The 18,366-nt window shown below is 41.6% G+C and overlaps 1 protein-coding gene and 1 non-coding gene across 3 annotated transcripts; one reads left to right on the top strand and one right to left on the bottom strand.

Moving 5' to 3' along the window:
- The first annotated feature begins 755 nt into the window (after positions 1 to 755).
- LOC118390050 (zinc finger protein 346-like) lies at positions 756 to 12,193 on the top strand. 2 transcript variants are annotated; one of them, XM_035780208.2, is made up of 7 exons: positions 756 to 996; positions 2,520 to 2,623; positions 2,730 to 2,825; positions 3,128 to 3,275; positions 3,479 to 3,727; positions 9,117 to 9,216; positions 9,438 to 12,193. In XM_035780208.2, exons 1-7 carry the CDS (start codon positions 939 to 941, stop codon positions 9,586 to 9,588), a joined length of 906 nt encoding a protein of 301 aa, XP_035636101.1. In that variant the 5' UTR covers positions 756 to 938; the 3' UTR covers positions 9,589 to 12,193. The 2 variants fall into 2 exon arrangements, with proteins under 2 accessions (XP_035636101.1, XP_035636102.1); XM_035780209.2 differs by having other exon boundaries at positions 846 to 996; positions 3,482 to 3,727.
- On the bottom strand, positions 2,932 to 3,007 carry trnaa-ugc (transfer RNA alanine (anticodon UGC)). Its single transcript has one exon. It is a non-coding gene; the product is annotated as a tRNA-Ala (tRNA).
- Positions 12,194 to 18,366: the final 6,173 nt, after the last annotated feature.

Here is an 18,366-nt window from a genome sequence, read left to right as displayed (position 1 = left end):
CACAGACTCATCTTTATCCTGCCCCTCCAAGAACTTCACCACACCTACCACGTCCGATACTTCGCCCTCATTAATTTCCATTTCTCCTCCTGTCTTCAGCTCACTCTGTTTACACTTTCTACCGTTCTTCTTCAACAAACCATCTCCCTTTTTTCTGCCATTTTGAACCGACTTAAGCTCACCATCTTCCTCCCTCTCTCTCTCTTAGACCTCTGCTTCTCTTTTCCCTCCATTCCTCCTCCGTATTCCAAGTATACGTCTCCTTATGATAATACTGCACATCTGACATCTTGTTCTTGCTTTCTCAAGGGACGCCGCGCAACAGTGCATCCCACTGATAATGCAGCTGCTTCGTCTTGATGTTATTCGTTATCATGCAATCACTCAAATCGCTGTGGCATTGATCAACCAAAGGTGTTAGATAACACCCACATAAATTTGCTTGACACCCCTCATCATATTGCAGGAAGAAATACAAAATAAATTAATGAAAAAAATAATAGAAATTAATAAATTAAAGTGGGATTACATTTTTAATTAATTATTTATCTATGTGTGGATTCATCAATTTAGTTATGTATTGATGCATTTGTGTGCATTCATTCATTAATGCAATTATTTATTTGTGCATTTTTATTCATACAAAGCAACTGGGAACTCGGCAATCTCCGACCTCAGTGCATTTAAGACAACTGGGAACTCGGAGATAAAAACGAGCTCCGACTGGGAAAAGTAGTTTTGAACCGTCATCCAACTCGGAATTCCAAATCGGGGAACTCTAACCTCTTTCTAAACCTAAAGCTCAGACTTTCCGTCCTGAAGATCACTGACGTCATGATTTTACCTCGTTATTCCCGATTTCCAGTTGTCTTGAAAGCTTGCTCTTTGGTGTCGTCACGATTACGCATGTGCCCGCTGCTGCTGACACGACAGAAAACATGGCGCTCGAGGAACCAAATGGAGATTTTCCATATTTACCTTCAGGGGTGGCGGAGGGTAAGATGATGTTTTACTTCGCGCAATATAATGGATATCCACTTTGGTTTAGTATGCATTATTTATTATATCCAAAACCAAGGGCTACCGCCTTAGCCCGTGTGAACAGAGCATAAACAATCCACGCTAGCAATACCTACATCTGCACTATTCTAGCTAGCTATTAGCCATTTGAGCAGCAAGTTCCAAGGTCGATGCAATGCATCAGTGAAGGAGTAATGTTACCTAGCAGCTAGCTATTTTCAAATCCACCTTGGCCTTACGAAGGACGGCATTGATTTGTATATACTTTTAGTCTTTATTTCTGTGTCTGAAGTAAATTGGCCAAATCGGTAGCTAGTGCAGTAACGTTAGTACCACTAAGCTAGTTAACGTTATAACAACAACCACGCATAAAGCAGTACTCTAATTGAAAGGTCCATTGCAGCTGTTATCTCTCAAAAAAAAATCTGGGTAACAACTTAATACCTTACTATGATATTCTTTCAATTAAAATGGTTAAAAGGAAACCGTTTCTGAGCAATTTGTCAGGCAGAACGGAGGGGAGGGGGGCTATGCTATTGGCAGAGGTTTGGACTTCTCTTTATTTATTATTACATGCTGACCACACCGCTTGCGTGCGTGAGCGTTGCAAAATACATTCAAACACATGTAATTCAATTATTTTGCGTCTGCGTTCCCAAGCGCTAAAATAGAAATCGGTTATATTTGTGACGCTTAACATGGTGCAAGTCCTGCCTCTCCCACTCCTCACTGTTTATAGAAGCAGATACCCACATGCCATCTTCTCATTGGTTATACCTACATGGGTGAATGAAAGATTAACTGAGTTTGGTCAGTCATCGTGGTAACTATAAAAGTAAAATGACAATCGCCCTATAAAGTCCAAAGAAGAAAAAGCATGAAGGATAGCTGACTAGAAACGATAAGGTTGACCGTTTTATGTGTGGATTAATTGTACGAGTAGAGGAGCTTGTACGTTTCAGGTAAAATAACAACTCAATGTTTATATCCCAGAACAAATTAGCTAGCAACAGCAAGCTAGCTAGCTAAATAGGCCAAATTAGCTAGCAACTGGAAGCCATCTTGCTAAATTGCCATAAATGTTTAATGCTTTTTGACCTGTTCCCAAATTAATATAATTGGTTGAGTTTGTTTTGATATTTCAACCTGCGTGTGGTGTGCGCGGACAAAATCAATAGGCGCGTGACCGGTTTGGTACGGGTGACGTCACCATGGAAGGGCAAAACCCCCTCCTACCAAACAGGCAGAAATGTCAGGTGGTCTTTTCAAACAGCTCTTTCACTAAAAGTGCATTATCATGTTCAGTTATTATTCCAACCTCCGTGTGAAATGTATATAACAGAGAAATCGCTTTTTTGACTGCACTGGGCCTTTTAACTTAGCTGTGAGTGCTTCATCAAAGGCTGAAGAGCATCATAGTGATACCACAGATGGATGAATATATATACAGATATTTGATGTCTTCTTTTTTTTAAAGCAATGCTGACATTATTTTTCAGTCAACAAAATGATAAAGGAGAATGGTGACCTGTTTTCTGATGCCCTGTGCAAAATCTGCAGTGCTGTCCTGAATTCTGACTCCCAGAAACTTGCACATTATCAGGTCGGTGATCCCACTTGAGTTTGATATTTATTCACGGTCATCTTCTTGACCACTATACAGAGCAGCATCTGATGTTTTCATTCTTACATTCGGTCATTCTTTTCAGAGCAAAAAGCATGCCAACAAAGTGAGACGCTACATGAGCATCCACAAAGAAGAGGAGCCCACCATCAAAAGGTTCAAGTCGCCTTCGGGAGACAGTGTAAGTTTATTTCTCAGCTAGACATTTAGATTATTATTTTTTTTGTAATTGAGCAGACACTCTTATCCAGAGCGACTTACAGTAGTGAGTGCATTCATTTTCCTACTGGTTCCCCATGGGAATCAAACCCACATCCCTGGCGTTGCAAGCGCCATGCTCTACCAACTGAGCCAGATGGGACCAGCTAGAAAAGGTTTTATCCAGCCCTGCCCTGTATAAATAGACAGCGTTCATGGATCGAGCGCCCTTAACCTTTTTGTGTCCTCTGTTGTTGTACTTTGCTGTATCCCACCCATCTCCAGGCCAGCAGTAATGGCGAGACGGACCGCTCCAAAGCCTGTCATATATGTAACATGACATTCTCCTCTCCGGTGGTGGCTGAGTCCCACTACCAGGGCAAGGTGCACACCAAGAACCTGAGACTGAAGACCTTTGGCAACCAGACCCCAGGTAATGGGCCATCTACACTTATGGCCATATATGAGAAAAGCCTGTTTTAAATTTTCCACCCCATCTGCATGCATTTTATTTTTCTCCTCATTCTGTGTTATTCCTCTGTCGCATACCTGTATTTGTCAAATGTGTAAAAATATAACTTAAACCCCCCTTTCCTATCTGATGAACATTTCATATCCTGCCTCCTACCTCCCCAGTAGCACTACCTCAGGCTGTGGCCCCAGTGGTGAAAAAGAAGAAGAAGAAGAAGGAGGCTCAGTCAGAGGAGGCTAGCAATGTGGCATCGTCAGGCCCGGCCGAGGACGACCAGGGCAACTTCTGTTCCATCTGCCATGCCTCGTTCAACAACCCCCTCATGGCCAAGCAGCACTACGAAGGCAAGAAGCATAAAAAACAGCTGACCCAGCAGAAGCTTATGGAGACCTATGGGCCATCCACTGCACCAGGTAGTTTTTTTTTGTAAGCCTAGAGGAGTTCTCCTTAGGAAGACTATAAAAATGGGTGGAGTCGAGATGGAAATATTTATATACACAGAATATACCAAACATTATGAACACCTTTCTAATTTTGGGTTGAGGAATAGCCTATGCATTGTTGATTCCTGCTGTGAATGTATCTGCAGGTCTCTGTTTTGCTGTCTGCTGCTGTGAGTGAGCCACTCTCTCTCCCCACTGTGCATGGAGGAGAGAGAAATGCGTTATGAGAAGCAGAAGCATTTGACATTGCTCAAAATGCAATTGCGGGAGAGACAGTTTTCAACACAACTATAATTTATTTCTCACCTCTTAATATTTAGTTAATTGCACCACTTTACAACCGGAGTAAGCTGTAGTATGGTTTTGATTCTCTTGTGGAGCAAAGCGCACCAATTGCAGTGACTAGCACTACATCAAGTGGCCTAGTCCAAACGCTGAAAGGTTTTGGTAGGATATTAGCCTACATTTACTGATTAATCAATAAGCCTACATGGTTTATATAGCAACAATATCATATTTACAGTTAGCTAAGTGTTTTGAGTTCCCACTTCCTCAGGAATAATATAGCCAATGGTTACAAATATGTCAGCAATTTCTCTGAAGAGCCAAAAATATACACTGCTCAAAAAAATAAAGGGAACACTTAAATAACACAATGTAACTCAAGTCAATCACACTTCTGTGAAATCAAACTGTCCATTTAGGAAACAACACTGATTTACAATACATTTCACATGCTGTTGTGCAAATGGAATAGACAACAGGTGGAAATTATAGGCAATTAGCAAGACACTCCCAATAAAGGAGTGGTTCTGTAGGTGGTGACCACAGACCACTTCTGAGTTCCTATGCTTCCTGGCTGATGTTTGGGTCACTTGAATGTTGGCGGTGCTTTCACACTAGTGGTAGCATGAGACGGAGTCTACAACCCACACAAGTGGCTCAGGTAGTGCAGCACATCCAGGATGGTACATCAATGCGAGCTGTGGCAAGAATGTTTGCTGTTTCTGTCAGCGTAGTGTCCAGAGCATGGAGGCGCTACCAGGAGACAGGCCAGTACACCAGGAGACGTGGAGGCCGTCGTAGGAGGGCAGCAGGACCGCTACCTCCGCCTTTGTGCAAGGAGGAGCAGGAGGAGCACTGCCAGAGCCCTGCAAAATGACCTCCAGCAGGACACAAATGTGCATGTGTCTGTTCAAACAGTCAGAAACGGACTCCATGAGGGTGGTATGAGGACCCGACATCCACAGGTGCTTACAGCCCAACACCGTGCAGGACGTTAGGCATTTGCCAGAGAACACCAAGATTGGCAAATTCGCCGCTGGCGCCCTGTGCTCTTCACAGATGAAAGCAGGTTCACACAGCACATGTGACAGTCTGGAGACGCTGTGGAGAACGTTTTGCTGCCTGCAACATCCTCCAGCATGACCGGTTTGGCGGTGGGTCTGTCATGGTGTGGGGTGGCAATTCTTTGGGGGGCCACACAGCCCTCCATGTGCTCGCCAGAGGTAGCCTGACTGCCATTAGGTACCGAGATGAGATCCTCAGACCCCTTGTGAGACCATATGCTGGTGCGGTTGGCCCTGGGTTCCTCCTAATGCAAGACAATGCTAGACCTCATGTGGCTGGAGTGTGTCAGCAGTTCCTGCAAGAGGAAGGCATTGATGCTATGGACTGACCTGCCCGTTCCCCAGACCTGAATCCAATTGAGCACATCTGGGACATCATGTCTCGCTCCATCCACCAACGCCACATTGCACCACAGACTGTCCAGGAGTTGGCGGATGCTTTAGTCCAGGTCTGGGAGGAGATCCCTCAGGAGACCATCCGCCACCTCATCAGGAGCATGCCCAGGCGTTGTAGGGAGGTCATACAGGCACGTGGAGGCCACACACACTACTGAGCCTCATTTTGACTTGTTTTAAGGACATTACATCAAAGTTGGATCAGACTGTAGTGTGGTTTTCCACTTTAATTTTGAGTGTGACTCCAAATCCATACCTCCATGGGTTGATAAATTTGATTTCCATTGATCATTTTTGTGATTTTGATGTCAGCACATTCAACTATGTAAAGAAAAAAGTATTTAATAAGAATATTTCATTCATTCAGATCTAGGATGTGTTTTTATTGTTCCCTTTGTTTTTTTGAGCAGTGTATATTAATTGGAGGTCGACCGACTGATTTTAACACCGATACCGAAATATTGGAGGACCAAAAAAAAGCTGATAGTGATTAATCCGCCAATTGTTATATATATTTGTAATAATGGCAATTACAGCAATACTGAATGAACACTAACATTTTATTATTTAAATTTGGTTTAAATAATGCAAAAACACAGTGTTTGAGAAGAAAGTAAAAGTGCAATATGTGCCGTGTAAAAAATGTTAAAAAGCTAACTTTTTAAGTTCCTTGCTCAGAACATGAGAACATATGAAAGCTGGTGGTTCAATATTCCCAGTTAAGAAGTTTTAGGTTGTAGTTATTATAGGAATCATGACGCGTCGACTATTTCTCTCTATACCATTTTGTATTTGACCATCCTACGGATCATTGACTTCGGCGATGTCTTTTACAAAATAGCCTCCAACACTCTACTCAACAAATTGTATGCAGTCTGTCAGTGCCATCCACTTTGTCACCAAAGCCCCATATACTACCCACCACTGCAACCTGTATGATCTCGTTGGCTGGCCCTTGCTTCATATTCGTCGCCAAACCCACTGGCTCCAGGTCATTTTCAAGTCTCTTCTAGGTAAAGCCCCGCCTTATCTCAGCTCACTGGTCACCATAGCAGCACCCACCCATAGCACGCGCTCCAGCAGGTATATCTCGCTGGTCACTCCCAAAACCAATTTTTCCTTTGGCCGCCTCTCCTTCCAGTTCTCTGCTGCCAATGACTGGAACGAACTGCAAAAATCTCTGAAGCTGGAGACTCTTACCTCCACCACTAAATCTACCTCATCCCCATACTGTGTTTATTTATCTTGCTCCTTTGCACCCCAGTGTCTCTACTTGCACATTCATCTTCTGCACATCCTACCATTCCAGTGTTTAATTGCTATATTGTAATTACTTTGCCACATGGCCTATTTATTGCCTTACCTCTCTTATCCTACCTCATTTGCACATGCTGTATATAGATTGTTCTACTGTATTAAATCAAATCAAATCACATTTATTTATATAGCCCTTCGTACATCAGCTGATATCTCAAAGTGCTGTACAGAAACCCAGCCTAAAACCCCAAACAGCAAGCAATGCAGGTGTAGAAGCAATGCAGGTGTATTATTGATTGCGTGTTTGTTTATTCTATGTGTAACTCTGTATGTGTCAAACTGCTTTGCTTTATCTTGGCCAGGTCGCAGTTGCAAATGAGAACTTGTTCTCAACTAGCCTACCTGGTTAACCTCTTACGACTATAAACTTTCACAAAACACTTCGAAATACTTTTGTAATGCAACTTTAGGTATTAGTAAACGTTAATAATCGATCAAATTGGTCACGAGGCGATGTATATTCTATAGCTGTACGTCTTGAAATAATGTCCGGATAAATCTCAACCAAAATATCCGGTCGGAGAACGGAAGAAATGGGCTGTCTCTTGTCCGTTTGACCAAGAAACAAATCCTAGGCAAATGACAAGACTGATGACATCGTGTGGAAGCTGTAGGTATTGCAACCGCGGCTCCAGGTAATGTGGTTTCTATTCAACAATACATTCAAGTGGCGCATTGATATATTTTTCAGTGATCAAATTTTCCTGCGCTTTTCGATGAAACGCACGTTCTGTTATAGTCACAGCCGTGATTTAACCAGTTTTAGAAACGTCTGTGTTTTCTATCCACACATACTAATCATATGCATATACTATATTCCTGGCATGAGTAGCAGGGCGCTGAAATTTTGCGCGATTTTTAACAGAATGTTCGAAAAAGTAGGGGGTAGGATCAACAGGTTAAATAAAGGTGAAATAAATATAATTCGTACAGCTTTTGACTATTGGATGTTCTTATAGGCACTTTAGTATTGCCAGGCAAATCTGGCGAGTTGATAGGCTTGAAGTCATAAACAGCGCTGTGCTTCAATCATTTCTAAGAGCTGCTGGCAAAATGCAGTAAAGTGCTGTTTGAATGAATGCTTATGAGCCTGCTGCTGCCTACCACGGCTCAGTCAGACTGCTCTATCAAATCAGAGACTTAATTATAATAAACACAGAAATACGAGCCTTCGGTCATTAATATGGTCAAATCCGGAAACTATAATTTTGAAAACAAAATGTTTTTTCTTTCACTGAAATACGCAACTGTTCCGTATTTTATCGAACGGGTGGCAATCCTAAGTCTAAAGTATAAATAATACTGTTACATTGCACGACCTTCAATGTTAAGTCATAACTATGTAAAATTCTGGCAAATTTAATTATGATCTTCACACACGGCCCAAACTGCTGCATATACACTGACTCTGTTTGCACTGAACGCAAGAGAAGTGACACAATTTCCCTAGTTTATATTGTCTGTTAACATACATTTCTTCTAACTAAATATGCATGTTTAAAAATATATACTTCTGTGTGTTGATTTTAAGAAAGGCGTTGATGTTTATGGTTAGGGACATTTGTGAAACGATTGCTTTTTTTTACGAATGCGCTTTTGTTAAATCATCACCCATTTGGCGAAGTTGAAGTGGGCTGTGATTCGGTGATAAAATAACAGGCACCGCATTGATTATATGCAACGCAGGACAAGCTACTTAACTACACATAGTTGATGATATTACTAGGTTAACTAGTGATTATGTGAATGTTTTTTTATATGAGAAGTTTCTAGCTAGCGTTAACTTATCTTGGCTCCTTGCAGCCACACGGTCCTTTTGATGCTGCACTCACGTAACAGGTGGTCTGTTTCCTCGTGCCACACAGTGTCCTCGTGCCACACAGTGTCCTCGTGCCACACAGTGTCCTCGTGGATTGCAATATAATCAGCGTCCAAAAAGGCCAATTACCGATTTGTTATGAAAACTTGAAATCAGCCCTAATTAATCGGCTATGCCATATATATGACCAGTATGTTAGCATGCATAAAATAAACTCCTGAAACTTATGTTTGGTAAGACCAGACAGCCACGGACACCCAACCTGTGGAAGGAAAAGCCCATGGTTTAGAACTTTGCATATGGTTGAGGCCATTCTTTCTAACAAGTGTTAATAAGTGTCTCTGGAGTGTAATATACAGTAGGAGCCAGACAGTACGGGCAAATCAATTGTGTGCCAATGCAGTATTGGGTCATTGTTTGAAGGTTTTATGTGTCTAAAATGGAGTTCCTTGCCAACTAGTCCCTTCTGTGTCTCCAGCTTCCACAGTAAAGGGCTACCCATGTACTGTATGCAACATCGAACTGAACTCTGTGGAACAGTATCAGGCACACATCAGCGGCTCCAAACATAAGAACCAGTATGTATCCCTCTCTCTCTCTCTCTCTCTCCAACCTCCAGTGAGCCAGTAGAAACACAACAACCACTGCATGCGCACACCAGTGTATACCCCACTATTTGCCAAGATAGTTTGTTTTGATTCCATACAGCAGTTAACATATGCAGAAAATACCTGTTCCTGACGATTTTGTTTCTATGTTCAGTGGCTTTGTTCTAATCAATTTCAATATTTTTTTTCAGTGTCAGAGGGAAGAAAGCGAGTAGCCCAATGTTCATCAGCCCATCGGAAAACAAGTACACAGCAGAAAACCAGCAGTCAGAGTACCAGTATACACCTGAAGCTGAACCAGTACAGGAGGACTGGGGTGCTTTTAGCCAAGATTACGAGTGACGAGCCTCCCAGTACACCCCCCCCACCAACACCACAGCTCCTTCAGCTAGGGCCAGAAGGATCACCTGACCAGGAAAAGCTCTAGGTCCTTGTTACAATACAGGTTACAACTAGGATCCAGAGGGTTTTTTTCTTTTTTTTTCTGTTCATGTCAGGAAAAATCCCTGGACAGGGCAGCCTATATGTGGTGTTCTTTCTGTGGTGTTGTATCTGCCTCATGGATGAATCTCAACTCCAGCTCTATATCATTCTATGTCTAAATCCCAGTACATGTTCACTACCGGTCAAAAGTTTTAGAACACCTACTCATTCAAGGGGTTTTCTTTATTTTTACTCTTTCTACATTGTAGAATAATACTGAAGACATCAAAACTATGAAATAACACATATGGAATCATGTAGTAACCAAAAAAGTGTTAAATTGATATTCTTCAAATATCTATCCTTTGCCTTGATGACAGCTTTGCACACTCGTGGAATTCAATCAACCAGCTTCACCTGGAATGCTTTGACAACAGTCTTGAAGGAGTTCCCACATATGCTGAGCACTTGTTGGCTGCTTTTCCTTCACTCTGTGGTCTGACTATTCTTCCCAAACCATCTCAATTTGGTTGAGGTTGGGGGATTGTGGAGGCCAGGTAATCTGATGCAGCACTCAATCACTCTCCTCCTTGGTCAAATAGCCCTTACACAGCCTGGAGATGCGTCTTTAGCCCTTACACAGCCATAATGCGTCTTTGCGGTTGGAATCTATCATTTGGAATCCAGACCAAAGGACAGATTTCTACCGGTCGAATGCCCATTGCTCGTGTTTGTTGGCCCAAGCAAGTCTCTTCTTATTATTGTCCTTTAGTCCTGGTTTCTTTGCAGCAATTTGACCATGAAGGCCTGATTTCACGCATTCTCCTCTGAACAGTTGATGTGTCTGTTACTTGAACTCTGTGAAGCATTTATTTGGGCTGCAATTTCTGAGGCTGGTAACTAATGAACTTATCCTCTGCGGCAGAGGTAACTCTGGGTATCCCTTTCCTGTGGCAGTCCTCATGAGAGCAAGTTTCATCATAGCGCTTGATGATTTCTGCGACTGCACTTTCAAAGTTCTTAATGTTCTTTATTGACTGACCTTCATTTCTTAAATTAATGATGGTCTGTCATTTTCTCTTTGCTTATTTGAGCTGTTCTTGCCATAATATGGATTTGGTAAATCCTCTGTATACCACTCCTACCTTGCCATAACACAATTGATTGGCTCAAATGCATTAGAAATTCCACAAATTAACTTTTAACAAGGTACACCTGTTAATTTAAATGCATTCCATGTGACTACCTCATGAAGCTGGTTGAGAGAATGCCAAGAGTGTGCATAGCTGTCATCAAGGCAAAGGGTGGCTGCTTTGAAAAATCTCCCATTTGTTTTTGGTTATTACATGATTCCATATGTGTTATTTCATAGTTTTGATGTCTTCACTATTATTCTACAATATAGAAAAACCCTTGAATGAGTAGGTGTTCTTAAACTTTTGACTAGCAGTAGTGCGTGTTGGTTGTGTTTCTAGTCGGTCAGACCAGAGAGGAATAGAGGCTCCTGGACATGTTCTCTCTCATTCTGTTCAGATCAAAATGATGTCATAAATATTTAAATTCCAGACAATACAGTACAATGATATGACTGGACAGAATTTCCCTGGGTGTTCCTTTCGTTTGTGCGAGGGACTTGCAGTTGTGTTCTGGTTCTGTGTGATATTGTTTTGTTTTTTTACCACCTGTTTTCCATTTAGGCCCCTAATCCTTGTCGTCGTCCCCCCCCCCCAACACGTTCTTTTGATCCCTCTTTTTAAACGTTTCTCTTCGACTGGCTGAGGAGAAACTCCAACATATCCTGTACAGAAAGTTATTGGTTCTATTAATTATATTTCTTTCGGTTTGCTGTTAGCAACATGGAGAGTGACATGGGATCTGTTTATACAGGAAGCACAATTCTGATATTTTTCCACTAGTCCTTTGACCAATCAGAATGCTATTTTGACAATAATTGGACAAAATATCAGAATACTTCTGCTTGTGTAAATGCGTCCTTGGACGTTTTTTTTATGTTACATTTTTTGCACCCACCAGCCTCTGAGAGAACCAAGATTGATGTTTATTTTAAGTAAAAGACTGGCAGATAAGCACATCCTATAATCGTTTTATTATATGCACATGGGCTTGTATCAGTTTACAAACTGTGCTGTCATAACAACAATATGCCGCAGCAGAGAAGTAATGTCATATTCTAACTGTGCTTTTTATTAGGAATGCGCTGTCGGTACCAGGACTTAAAAATCTATGTATTTGTGTTTTGGTCACACAGGAAAAAGGAAATGAAACAACTTACTTACAATGTGACATATACCTTTACTAGACATCTGCTGTGCTATGTCATAGTTTTAGAATTCATGCAGTAATGTTTTATTCTGTAGTTGTCCATCTGTGCTGGTTGGGCCAGGAAAGATTGTCAGAATGTTGGTCAACATTTTGTGAGTCTGATGGAGTGGATTTGTCTGATGTGATTGTGAAGATCTGAGATTGTTTCTTCGGTGGTGAAACTAAAATAAGCTATTTCAAAGGCTGTGTTTTGTCTAGTTAGTGCTGATACTTTCTATGTTTTTGCATTTATTGAAAATACAAAATATCTACTTGGACATGGTTCATAGACTGCCTGTATCAGATAAGTGAGGGATTGAATGTGCGGTGCATTTGTTACTGACAGATGGTAACGGATCATAGATTTGTACTTTATTTACTCTTTCAAATGAAAGGGTGATATATGGATCTATAAAGGCATTAATACATGTTTTGATAAGAGTCCATCCCCAAGTATTTAATTTGTGACTAGTTGTTTTGGCATGTCTTAAGAATAGTTTGTTTTTTAGTAGCATCAGACATGACAAATTGCATATTTTAGTATTGAATGTGTGGCCCAGCCTTTGGCTGAAGAAATGTTGCATTGATTTTGGATGTAATTCATTCGAGGGCTTCTAAATAAATACATTAAAACAAAAAAAAATAGTGTTGTAAATTGAGATTTATTTTCAATATAAACTAAGTATGGCTTAGTGACAGAACTAGGTAAAATGTTTGAACAAAAGTCAGATTTCCTGTATTTTTATTCTTAATTATTCTATTTACTCAGTGTTCCTCTCACCCAAATGTTTTTTGCTCCTCAATCACATTACTTTACGTTTGAATTTGGGACTTTTTATGGGCTTGCCACTGTATGGCGCACTTACTCCTTTCTAGCCTGAGCCATAGAGCAAGCCAGTGTATCTGTCTCGGAAGCCTCTTGCCAGGGTTGTACATCATACAGACAAGCAAACATCCAGTGAACACTCAAATGATTTCTCAAGAACAGTTCAGCTTTTCAACATGTTCTGTATTGTTATCCCACTATAATTATACACATCTGTTTGTTTCATGTGGTTCTCAACTAAGATTTAACCACATGTCTATTTGGGTGATGGTTTAATGTTTTAGCTCATTTTATTTGAGGACATTATTTTCTTATGGCTGAATTTTGAGATGTGTGTGTGGAGCTCATTTTAAAATGGGCCATCTTGTTTTGAGTGAAGTACACATCGATCAAGCTGGGAGGGAAGTTATTAGCTGACACACATGCTGCTTTTTACTTTATTTCTCCCTATTTCTCCCTTTATTTCTCTCCTGTGCCAAAGAGGTCAATGAGCTTGATTTGGCTTAGGTACAAGTTCCATTCATAAAATGTGTGTGTGCAGGAGGTATGAGAGTGAAGTCTTTTCATTGATAACTTCTATTTACTGCAATGGGAAGGTGTCCTGGGCCACAATTCATAGAGCTTGGCACTACTAGGCCTCTGTCAGAGGTTCCAAGGTTTATTAACACTGCAGACTCACGTAGACCAGCTTACATCTGGAACAGGCCCCGCACACATCCCCCTGTTGTGGAGCAGAAGATAGGATAGCAATGCTGTATGGTTAACTTTTTACATAAACATTAATAAACTGCCTAGTGTGTTTACCCTCGTGCTGTCATTGCGTGTAACTGTGCAGGCCGCCTGATGTTGTCAGGAGGGGAAATGGCCATAACACAACCAGACAGGAGGATTTGTCTTGGTCGGGATGAATGGGCTGTTCTTCTTTTGGAACAAAAGATGAAAGCCAGCACTAACATGATAGCAACCCAAAATATACAGTTGAAATGAATATCTCAAATAAACCATGATACCTTGTCATATACATTGGAGATACTGAATTGAGACGTTTGGAGGTTGTCAGAATGTATTTTTCAGTGTTATATACTGTATATTGGAGTCTGAGCCTCTATCCTTATATGGTTCTGGGTCCATATTCATAAATAATCTCATAGTAGGAGTGCTGATCTAGGATTAGGTCCCCCCTGTTTATAGAAGCTTATTCAATATTAGCAAAACAGATCCTACATCAGAACTCCTACTCTGATATGCTTTATGAATATGGGCCCTGATATTCCTGAGATGCAACAGCACCAGACATTAGGTGCAATGTGTTAAGTCCTTTAAATCTTTTACAGCATTAGCGGAGTTAATATTTGTCTTATCACATTTAAGTCATCCAAGAGAGAACATTAGAGTCTGATCTCCAGCTTGTGTTGTGCAGGAAAGATGATTCTGATTTGAAATCTAGACCGTTGCACCATGTTCGGCCATTGGGACAGTTTCTGCTTTACTTGGCTCGGATTCACTCACAAAGCAATAACACTGAAAAGTACAGGTCATGAACCTTGAAATGTCAATGGAAGCAACGTGAGATCTTTAAAATGTTCTGCTCCCTAATATGATTCTTGAAATAACGTTTGTATATTAAAAAGAAAAAGCCAATATAGCCAGATTTAATGAGTAAGGAGATGTCCACCTGCTGGGGGTTAGGTGTGGGGCGGGAGGGAGAGGAAGCATAAGCCGCCATACTCTTCCTACTGTATTTACAGAGAGGAGGGTGCGACACGAGAGTGTTCACCCAGTTAAAATCTGTCTACGATAAGCAAAATCGTAGACGACCTACCTTCCTGCCTTTGGGACAACGATTCCCATTGTTAGGGCGGAGACAAGACCATCTCGTCATTATATACAGTAGCTCTGGTATTACCCTCATTGTGTGGAGACCATATAATTACAGATCAGTTATGCCAAACCTCCCAAGCAATTGTGCAATTAGGCTACCAAAACTTCAGCCAACTTCCAGGCAGGTGGCCACCAGCTTGACAAACTGACCCTCTGAAACAAGATCACTACCTGGCCTGGGTGTCTGGGACTGTGGGCTGGGAGCCAGGTGGACTGGGATGTCAGGGCCTGGGGATGGTGGTCGTTGGGTGTGGTTGGTTACAGAATAGGTAGTTACTCCCCTAAACAGAACCACCAGTAAGTAGCCTTTTCTCTTATTAACCTTTGACCACTTATTCACCATGGCCATGCCTATTGATGACAGGTCTGTTCATTGTCTATGCCTATCTGTAAAATGCCAATGATGCTAGTTGTTGGAGTAGGTTACCTGCCCTTAGTTCGTCTTGAGCATGTGACTGTACAGAGACAACAGAGTCCAACATTCATCTCATTGCTATTAACAAAGCCTGAACATGCAGGTACAGTACTAGCAAAGTGGAACATTGGGAATATGTTGTTGTTTTTAAGTCCCTGTACAAGACTTGCACACCTACACATTTTCCAGAACATCTGATAATCTGGAAGATCATTAGTGCAGCCATGCAGCTTTTTTGCAATAAATGGTACTAGAATAAGAGTATTTAGTAGGTATATTTGGTTCATCACATTTTCCATTGCATGCTTACCTTTACATTTAATGATCCATGATTTCCTGCCTAAATGCCTTGGCATACTTAAACAATAGTTTGTTTGTGAATGTCTGTGTATTTGATACCCATATAGTACATTGAAGATAATTGCGTGTTAAGGGTGTGGCATATTTAATTTCAGTTGTGCTCCATTTACTATTTTCACATGAGTACTATCAAGAATGCTCTTGTCATTTAATTATAGAACTATAGTACATGCTGCACAACTATTATAACTTTCAATCATATTATGCATTAATAGACTGTGCCAACTCTGGTTTAAATGACACACTCACTCACCAATGAGTCAATATTTGCAGTTCGGGACTCAAAATGAAATAACATTGACTGGAAATGGAGACATCCGGAGGCCTTGTGCATTTCAATGTTTGAGCAAGGAACAAAACCAAGGCCCTTCCTCCACCCACCCGTTGGAGGTTGGAGTGGGAGACACAGATAGCAAGGAACAAAACCAAGGCCCTTCCTCCACCCACCTGTTGGAGGTTGGAGTGGGAGACACAGATAGCAAGGAACAAAACCAAGGCCCTTCCTCCACCCACCTGTTGGAGGTTGGAGTGGGAGACACAGATAGCAAGGAACAAAACCAAGGCCCTTCCTCCACCCACCTGTTGGAGGTTGGAGTGGGAGACACTGATAGCAAGGAACAAAACCAAGGCCCTTCCTCCACCCACCTGTTGGAGGTTGGAGTGGGAGACACAGATAGCAAGGAACAAAACCAAGGCCCTTCCTCCACCCACCCGTTGGAGGTTGGAGTGGGAGACACAGATAGCAAGGAGGCAGATCCCTATGTAAATTTGTTCTGGGCTTGGTGGATGCAATGCAATTTGGTTGTATTTCACGGATGACCTCCCCTTGTTTGGCATTTAGGGGTGAACTTGGAGCTCGCAAGGACATGACTGAGAATGACTGAGGGAGAGTTTAGACTAACCACTCCAAGCCCTGGGATTACTAATAGAGCTCCACAGTGGAGGTGTCATAATACCCATAAAACCTAGCAGTCAAACAGGGAAATGGTTCCAATCATTTTTCAACCATACATTTTTTTGAAATTCTTAAAATAAGGGCTGTGTTTTGTGTAGGCTTACCCTGGCTTTAAGTTTGATAACCATGTAAATCTCTCTAGGACAAGGTGACTTTATCAATATATTCGGCTATATTTACTCTCAGATTCGAAAATGCTAATTAGCATCAACGTAGACATCATGCAAGACTACAAATTCCTGCAAGCTCTGGCACGTCATCTCTAGCTGACACCTTTGCTAACAGGTATTGTGTCAATTTAAAACTTGCACAACACAGTTTACAGAATTTTCCATTTAAAGAAATGTTGCCAATTTATGAATTACAACATTTTGTTAACATTAGGTAGTTAATCCAGAGAGTCTTACCTTTGCCTCGATTTGGCAGTTTTGTTCAGATCATCATGGCATTTGTAGTTCTTTATGATAGCCACATTAGCAGCTAATTAGCATTTCATTTTTTTTTTTAGGGGGGCGGGGGTAAATACAGGCGAATATATTGATAAAGTCACCTTGTCCTAGAGAGATTAACACGGTTCACAAAACGTCACGCTAGGGTAAGCCTACACGGAACAGACTGCTTATTTGAAGTGTTTCTAATATCCCCTATGGGAAAAATGAATGGTGGAAAAACGATTTCCTTGTTTGCCAACTAGGTTTTATGGGAATTATGACTCATATGACTTGTACTCTATATGCAATCTATGGGAATACTCCTTTGGGTGCACTGCTAATAAGACTAGATTTTCCCCTAGAACCTGAAGGTATTGTGTCCTTTGGGCTATGGTTATTCAAATTAAATTTAGTACAACTTATTTTATTAACCCTCTGCTAATTGTAGCCCGATCAATTGAATAACTGTCTAACATTCTGTCTCTTTCCTGTGAATGAACACTGTGAGAATGGGACTAGGAATGCTAGATGGGAATGTATGTGGCCAGGAAATGCTGAATGACTGATGAGGAGGGAAGAGGATATAACAACACACTTGTGAATGATTTTCAACACCGCTGTTGTTTCAACAAGGTAGTACGGGCTGGTGGCAGTAGGGGTGGTGGCGTGGGAGTAGTTGTGGAGCAATAGGATGGAAACCTGATCCCATCCACTCTATCTGAGACTAATGTTAACACCTGCATGGCAGGGCATTCCACTGCTGCTTGGAACATTCCCTTATTCCCGGTCCTCTGAACATTCAGCCAATCAGAGGGATCACAGAGGGAGGGCAGGACGAGTTGTCATCAGCTCGTTCCTCTGCCACCACTATCTCCTATCTCATGCCGGTCTGTCAGTCAGTCACTCATCTAGGGACATTACAGGTTAGCTTGCCAGGCCCAACACCTGCCTCCTTTGTTAGTATTGTGGGGTCTGTGTGCAGGTCGACTGTGTGAAATTAGGATAAAATGTATTTTCTGTTGTGAATATTTGCCATGTACACATGTATGTTCTATGTTTGGAAGAAAGGGATAGGGGGATACCTAGTCAGTTGTACAACTGATTGCATTAAACTGAAATGTGTCTTCTGCATTTAACCCAACCCCTCTGAATCAGAGAGGTGCAGGGGGCTGCCATAATCGACATCCACGTCTTCCGCGCCAGGGGAACAGTGGGTTAACTGCCTTGCTCAGGGGTAGGACGACAGATTTGACCTTGTCAGCTCGGGGATTCAATCCAGCAACCTTTTGGTTACTGGCCCAACGCTCTAACCACTAGGCAGTGTTATCCCCAGTGTTTGTTCAAACTTGTAAACTATGAGGTTAGTTAGGCCCACTGTTGTGTTATAACGCCAAAGGGTTGATTGATCTAATGGTGAACAAGTGAGCAGAGGGTTAAGCTACTCCCTTGTGATTAGACGCTCCATTTGATTTCACACTAATCCCTGTCAAACTTTCTCTTGGCACTT

Source organism: Oncorhynchus keta, chromosome 11, assembly GCF_023373465.1.
Source record: "Oncorhynchus keta strain PuntledgeMale-10-30-2019 chromosome 11, Oket_V2, whole genome shotgun sequence".
Classification (NCBI taxonomy): domain Eukaryota; kingdom Metazoa; phylum Chordata; class Actinopteri; order Salmoniformes; family Salmonidae; genus Oncorhynchus; species Oncorhynchus keta.
Note: the sequence above shows the minus strand (reverse complement) of the source record. Positions and strands in the feature narration are given on the sequence as shown.